Here is an 8,350-nt window from a genome sequence, read left to right on the forward strand (position 1 = left end):
ATTGTTTATTTCACTTTTGTTTATTATCTATTTCACTGACAACGTAATCATACATTTCCCATGCCGATAAAGCCCCTTGAATTTAATTGAGAGATAGAGAGCGACATAGAGAGAGAGAGAGAGGGGGGGGGGGAGAGAGCGATAGAGAGAGAGAGAGAGAGAGAGAGAGAGAGAGAGAGAGAGAGAGAGAGAGAGAGAGAGTGTTCAGTCTTTAAATCCCTGTGGAGGTGGAAATGTGTGAGTGTTCAGATTGATGGAAGACTAATGTACGGCGATAGGGTGCATGTAAGGGTGTACTTACTACCTTTATTAGACCAACAGTTCTGTTGTTCAGAACAACAACATAGTTGTCTGATGACTCCAATGGAACGTCTCCCAATTAGATGTTGCCAGAGCCACATATTTAGATTAATATATGACTCTGAGTGTTGTTTTTCCCCTGAGAAAATGTTACAAAATTGTCTTCATAATTTTTCCTTATTTATAATCGTGTAATTCATTTGCTATTTCGCTGTGTTTATCGTCGTTTTGGCATGGAAGTTAAAACCTCATTGCATTGGATTCATTAGGCTTTCACTTTCAGTTAGCTAGTGGACCGCTGACTTAGTACAGGCCTCCTCTCGCAGATGACGGGACAGGAAAACGTCTATGGGAATCTGGCACTCGTAAAAATTCAACATTGAAAAATGTGCCTAAGTTATTGTGTTTCTGAAGACTTATGTTTGTGTTATTTCGTATGACTATTTGTTTATGAGCATCCAGTCTAATCCCCAGTCCCAAAGTGGTTGAAATTCTTCTCAGTGCTCTCTGTGGCAGAGTTCAATGAGTTTGTAATACGTTCCATGCCAGTTATTTGTATTGGACTAGGAATTCACCCATGGGAGTGCAGATCAATTCATGAATTGCCTGGTATTGAGAAAGAATAAACCCCAACCTAGCTACTCTTCCATCTAGATCAGAAGGATCACATCTGTCACAAAACCTGCTCTTGTGTCAAGAAGCTGCAATGATGTGACTGTAGCGCCCTCTAGTCTTCAGAGGACTGTAAGTACAGCCTCAGAATGACTCCTTCCCTACCAGTCCAGCTTTGGGCAGAAGTTAAACCCTCTCTCCTCTCCCACCCTTCTCCCGCTCTGTCTTCTCTCTCATATCCCTGTCCTCTCTCTCCCCCCTCCCTCCTATCTCATTCCACTCTCTTCATCTCTCTAACTCCACTCTCCTTTCTTCCTCCAGGTCAGTCCAGTTGAATGGAGAAAGGTTGTTGATGGTGGACAATGAGACATTTCCGGAGTTGAAGCCTCGGACACTGCGGGCGGGAAGGACAATAGCCATGCCCCCTATGACCATCGGCTTCTACGTCATCAAGAACATCAACGCTTACGCCTGCCGCAAATAATACTCAACACACTCCTCCTCACCCTTCACCCCGAAATCCTTCACCCTCCCCCCACACTCCTCACCCCCTAGCCCTCATCCCTCACCCCCTAGCCCTCATCCCTCCTCACCCCTCACCACTCCCACCATTTCCTAATACCGGACCACCTCCTCACCCCTCACCACCCCCACCATTTCCTAATACCGGACCACCTCCTCACCACTCACTACCCCCACCATTTCCTAATACCGGACCACCTCCTCACCCCTCACCACCCCCACCATTTCCTAATACCGGACCACCTCCTCACCCCTCACCACCCCCACCATTTCCTAATACCGGACCACCTCCTCACCACTCACTACCCCCACCATTTCCTAATACCGGACCACCTCCTCACCCCTCACCACCCCCAAACTTTTCCTAATACCGGACCACCTCCTCACCCCTTGCTCCACTTATCCTTACTTCCTAGCCCTCATCCCTCCTCACCCCTCACTCCACTTATCCTTACTTCCTAGCCCTCATCCCTCCTCACCCCTCGCTCCACTTCTCCTTATTTCCTAGCCCTCATCCCTCCTCACCCCTCACTCCACTTATCCTTACTTCCTAGCCCTCATCCCTCCTCACCCCTCGCTCCACTTCTCCTTACTTCCTAGCCCTCATCCCTCCTCACCCCTCGCTCCACTTATCCTTACTTCCTAGCCCTCATCCCTCCTCACCCCTCGCTCCACTTATCCTTACTTCCTAGCCCTTACTTTCTACCTTCTGGTTCGTTATCACTATTCCCTAGTCCCTGGTCTGACTCTGAAAGGCTTGCTCTTTGTCCAAAACAAGGGTTGCACTGAATACCTTTCAATCGCTCTCTACACCAACTCCCCATGTGTTGTGAGATGGACAGTGATTATTCTACTATGTGATTTTGTATTGTTTTGTAAAAAGGTTATTGAGTTTTGTTATGACAGTACTTCTATGTCAGAAGGTTGTATCATCCTCCAACAATACTTCTCTTCCATGTCTTTGATCATCAGATCTACTAACGGTCACTCAGCTTTGTATCTGCCAACAACTCTTATTGTTTCCCCCGCAAACTCCTTTCAACTCTCTGTTGTTGATACTCACAAACTCCTGGCAGACGGTTAGACAGAAAGAAGAGAAAACATGGAGAAAACACAACCAGTCAACCGCAGGGCATGTGTTAGCTCCAACAGCCATGTCTGCTGTCTGATTGAATTATCTGTGTGTGTGTGTGTGTGTGTGTGTGTGTGTGTGTGTGTGTGTGTGTGTGTGTGAATACCCCTGCTGATGAGCCTGTCCTTGTCTACCATGTCCATCAGGGAAAACATTTTATCTTGCTTTCTGAAACAGCTCGGCTTACATCTATAACTAAACGGTTCATTGGTAATTGGGAATCTCTTTGTGGTATGTCTGTTGTCTGAATGACAGTTTAAGGCAGCGATGCACATCCAGGGCTGGGGAGTAACTGGTTACATGTAATCTGATTTATTATTTTTGTATTAATGTGTTCAGTTACATTACCAGCAAAGATATTGTAATCAGATTACAGATACTTTTGAAAAACTAGATGATTACTTATTGGATTACTTTTAAATTCAGGAAGGTTGTTTGTGGAAAAAAATAAATTGACACCTTTCTGTTTTGTCAATGACATAAAAAAAAAAGTCTCAAGTTTAAGTTTGTTCCATCGTAGACACACCAAGGGGGAAGTAATCCAAAAGTAACTGAAAGTAATCAGATTACACTACTGAGTTTGGGTAATCCAAAAGTAACGTTACTGATTACAATTTTGGACAGGTAACTAGTAACTGTAAAAGATTACATTTAAGAAAGTAACCTACCCAACCCCGTCACAGCAGAGTATCCATCTTCAGAAAGAAAAGAAAGGGACAGAGTCGGGTTACTGGTTACTGGTCAGGTCACTGGTTTAATGTTCATTTTTCTGTAATACGAAACAACAAACATTGCATTTACAGTATTTCTCTCTAGCAGCCACAGCGGGGTCAATATGAACATACAGTCTGCAACTGAAAACTTATTGTCACTCAACCTCCCATTCATATTTCAGAAGCATACTCATCACTACACGTCTAGTCCAATGTACAGTCATATTATGCTGCTAGCTTTTATTATTAAATACTTATTAAAGGGCAATTCCATCACTTTTCAACCTCATTTTCATTATTCACAGCACAATACATCGGTCTACATACTTGAAACGGTACATTTCTACGTTTTGTGGAACAAGTTCTACCCGATGACACCATTAAAAGCTAAAACATTTTACAAACTGTGTTTCTCAAACACTATGAGATTTGTGGTGACAGAAGAAAGGAGAGGAAGAAAATACCTTCCCTCTGGCTAGAAACTCGTTGGAGGTTTAGATGTTGGTGTTTTTACCAATAATCCGACAAGTATTTTTTAGGACCTTTCTTATCTTATTATCTACAGATCATAGAAACTCACATATGTAGACACTGGTTTGGGACTGGAGATAATGAATATAATGTTGAAAAGTGGCGGAATTGTCCTTTAAGTTTGGATTGTTTTGTACAGAATTCCCTTAGCCGGTGTATCATCATCCTATTTGAATATGTAATGTATATAAAAGTGTGTTAATTACAGAAGATGCGTGCTTGAAGTGTTTACTTACATATCATTGTAATTTAAATCGAATGTATATTTGTATGTAATAATTTTTTATGTTGAGGAAGCAAAATGGAACTCAATGGTACCTTTTGGGTAAGACTGATACAGAACCCTAAGGCAAATTGAAAATGACAGTACAGTAAATGGTATGTAACTATTCTCCAGTGTATGTATAGGGTTGGGAGAGGTAGATTTGATCATTTTTTATGTGTGTTAAATAGTAATAAGCATATTTTTCCTCCTCTGAATGTGTTTCATAGTTCATGTAGAGTTGTTCATATTTCCTTTTTTTTTTAAAATAGCATTATTTTATTGTGTTAAGTGTGCAATTGAGCATTATTTTTTGGAAAATAAAATATATACAGCGATAATAAAAAATTTACAATAACTTTGATTTCCATTGTGATTCTGCTTTACTTTTGTTTGGGGATTTTGTTAATCTAACAAACCACACATGCAGTAGATTTATGTGCAAATTCCTATTTGGAAAATCTTACAGTAGCTACTGTAAGCTACTATAGGCAAAGTAGATCTACTTAGCCCATATAGTACTGTCTCACGCGCAGCTACTGTATGGCTAAAACTATGTGAAAGCAGATTTGTCTACGTCAATAGTATTACTGAATAAATAGCATTAAAATGCCATAGAATTAAATTAACATTCCATTCTCTCTGCAAGGTTACTGAGTGTAAATGATTGTGGAGAAAAGAGAGAGGAAAGACGAAAAGAGGAAGACGGGATATACAGGACCACATGTTAGTGAGTCAAAAGTGAGAGGATGAAAGGACCGAAAGGTAACAGTAGGAAGCAATCAGAACGCACATCCCTGGAGACACACACATACACAAACTCTTTCTTTTTCTTTTCTTTCTTGTCTTTCTTTCTTTCTATCCATTCCAGCCGGTGAATCAACTAACGTATCCTCAAAGAGTGCCGCCCATATCTCCAGTCCCCACGCTGGAGATCTCACAAAGAGAGCCAGGGGACACACACACAGAAACACACACTCACACATACAGAAACACACACTCACAAACACAGAGCCCCCAGCAGATTTGGGGGCAGCTGTAATCAGGCTTTGCTGTGTTGTGGAGAGGGAGAGTCCTGTTCTGTCAGAGAGAGGTGGAGGGTCAGTGGTTGATGGGAAACATTCGCAAGGCTAGGCTCGGCCCGACCAAGCTGGGTCAGGGTAAGTCCCCAATGCTTCAGAACCAGGTAAATTCAGTGTTTCACTACACTGGTCCTTGCCAGAAAGGAAGAGGCCAAGTGAGAAGTTTTGATCCGCCCAAAATCTGTCCACAAAAATAAGCCCACAGTCATATGGAGTTCAATGAGAGAATGTCGAATTTGGTCTACAAAAAATGTCATCGATAATTTTCTACATGATACTTATTTGATCAAATATAAGTTTAGTAATCAAATCAAATTTATTTGTCACATACACATGGTTAGCAGATGTTAATGCGAGTGTAGCGAAATGCTTGTGCTTCTAGTTCCGACAATGCAGTAATAACCAACGAGTAATCTAACCTAACAATTCCAAAACGACTACCTTATACACACAAGTGTAAAGGGATAAAGAATATGTACATAAAGATATGAATGAGTGATGGTGCAGAACGGCATAGGCAAGATGCAGTAGATGGTATCGAGTACAGTATATACAGTGGGGCAAAAAAGTATTTAGTCAGCCACCAATTGTGCAAGTTCTCCCACTTAAAAGGATGAGAGAGGCTTGTAATTTTCATCATAGGTACACTTCAACTATGACAGACAAAATTAGGAAAAAAATCCAGAAAATCACATTGTAGGATTTTTTATGAATTTATTTGCAAATTATGGTGTAAAATTACACGCCTCTCTCATCTTTTTAAGTTGGAGAACCTGGACAATTGGTGGCTGACTAAATACTTTTTTGCCCCACTGTACATATGTGATGAGCAATGTAAACAAAGTGGCATAGTTAAAGTGGCTAGTGATACATGTATTACATAAAGATGCAGTAGATGATATAGAGTACAGTATATACATATACATATGAGATGAGTAATGTAGGTATGTAAACATTCTATTAAGTAGCATTGTTTAAAGTGGCTAGTGATATATTTGACATCAATTTCCATCAATTTCCAAATGGTTAGATTGTTATGAATGTACTGATATAAGGTGACGCACGTGGCATTTTGGCAACTTTACATCAGAATTGTGTCTGTTTTGATAGAGATAGATAGAGGACTTTTAGCATGGATGAGGGCTCCCACCATTTTAAAGTAGTCAACTGGGTGGGGATTCCTATGAGTTGGGCGCAATCAGCCAATGGCGAAGAAGAAAATGGACTACTTTAAAAGGGTTATAGACTCAATGGTGCTGCCCATGCTCTTGCCCAGGCTGTTCCAGATGCTATAATGACACAGATATGAAAATGAGTCCCTTATCTATGGCTTGTTGTTCACATGCATATCTGCCCTCTCATTGGCTACATTTGAGTCATTTAGCAGGCGCTCTTATCCAGAGCAACTTACAGAAGCAATTAGGGTTAAGTGCCTTGCTCTAAAGCACATCGACAAATTTCTGTTCACCTTGTTGGGTCAGGGATTTGAACCAGCAACTTTTTGGTAACCGGCCCAACGCTCTAACTGCTAGGTCTCATCTGACCTCACCTCGTCCTGCCTGCCTTCCATCTTTGAGGACATGTATTTCCATTGCTAGAGCTGCCACTTGACTATCTTGTCAATATAATAGACAATATTTGTCCTTGCACGTTTTTGTTCCAGTCCTATACCAGCACACCTGATATAACTACTCAACTAATTATCAAGGCCTTCAGAGGAGAGGAGAGGGTTTGTATGGGCTGTGGGGGGCTAGCAGCGGACCATAAACCAGACACAGTACTGTTGAGAGTTTACGCTGCTGTGAAACAAATATGATATCTATTATTTTCTTTTAGGTGACGAGGTCTACCCAGGGAAGCTTGTCAGAGCCGGCCTTGAGTACAACAGTGTGTGGTGTTCAAATACTTGTTGAACAGTGTACTTTTATGTTGGATATTTAGAAATAGTGACATTGTGTTGGCAGTCCTTCAAGAGTCATGAACCTAATCACTGAACTTGCATAATGTACAGAATTGTGACTTCATATAAATATCACAGACCTGTTCAGAAATTAGCCTGAAGAACCCAGTCTCCATCCCACATATGGTTCATCTTAAAAGGGCCAAACTGGTTTACTTTTAAACAGAGTACCAGACTCAGTCACACTTGGTTAATTTAGCCAGTGGTCCTGGTAAGAGAAAGCGGGGTTCTGTCTCTCTCTCTTTGTGCATGTTTTGGTCTGAAGGCAACAGTATATGTATCCACAATCAGCCCTTAAATCATCAAAGCACTTCACTCACCTTAAGGACCCTTTATTTGTGCAAAATTAAGTGAACCACACACACAAGCAAGAACATGCACGCATGCACAAATGTACGCACCCACACACACACACACACATACACCCACACACACAAAGGAGAGAGAAAAGCACACTGATCCACACACTGATCTCCAGAAACACGTTCAAAGTGAAAACTGGACTGGAGTTTCTCAGGAAAACAACATCAGAGAGATTTCACAGTTCATTTGATTACAACTCCCAAGACCTGATCCTCATGATGTAGTCTGTCACACATACAGGGATGAACTGACACAAACAACTGTCTCTGCCAAACACATACACATATGTTTATGCCAGGAACATGGCTTTTTAGAGTTCAACACTTTGTATTTCTCATGGCTGAATTCATTGAATAAAATAATGAAGTGCACAAAGGAAACAGTGCTAAACAGAAAAGACTTCACAGAGTAAGAAATATTGTCTGTAGAGTGCTGAAGTGAACGTTAAGCCTAGAGCTCATGGACGGACATAAGTGTGTGTTGTGTGTTATGTGTTGCCCTTCCAGATCTGATTCTGATCCATCCAACCCATACTTCTGAACTGACGCTCTGACCATTTAGCAGAATCTTATCCAGTGCTCTCATCAGGAAATTCTGGGAAACTTTTGTTTGGACAGCTCAGCTTCTTCTAAACCAGTACTTTGTGATTATGACCTCTGTGCGCCGTTTCTTTTGACCCAATCTGATGGTGGCGCGGTTTGGGACACTACACAGTTGTTCTGGATACCTTTGTTCTGGATACCGTTGTTCTAGATACCTTTGCGTGACAGCGACTCTTTAACAGAGGTAGCTGTAACCATACCCTGGCTAACTCTGTTTATACGCTGTGATCCATTTTGAAGAACACACACACAAATATGTGCGCGTGTGCAC

At 41.5% G+C, this 8,350-nt stretch overlaps 1 protein-coding gene across 1 annotated transcript in view; it reads left to right on the forward strand.

The window, feature by feature from the left end:
- LOC118943876 (inactive heparanase-2) overlaps positions 1–4,436 on the forward strand; it is a 110,431-nt gene extending 105,995 nt beyond the window's left edge. The window contains exon 12 of the mRNA XM_036960382.2: positions 1,234–4,436. Within this exon, the coding sequence (XP_036816277.1) occupies positions 1,234–1,396 (163 nt within the window). The 3' untranslated portion in view covers positions 1,397–4,436. The remainder of the gene's footprint in view (positions 1–1,233) is intronic.
- Positions 4,437–8,350: the final 3,914 nt, after the last annotated feature.

Source organism: Oncorhynchus mykiss, chromosome 23 (genome assembly GCF_057628025.1).
Source record: "Oncorhynchus mykiss isolate SJ-2025 chromosome 23, ASM5762802v1, whole genome shotgun sequence".
Lineage (NCBI taxonomy): Eukaryota > Metazoa > Chordata > Actinopteri > Salmoniformes > Salmonidae > Oncorhynchus > Oncorhynchus mykiss.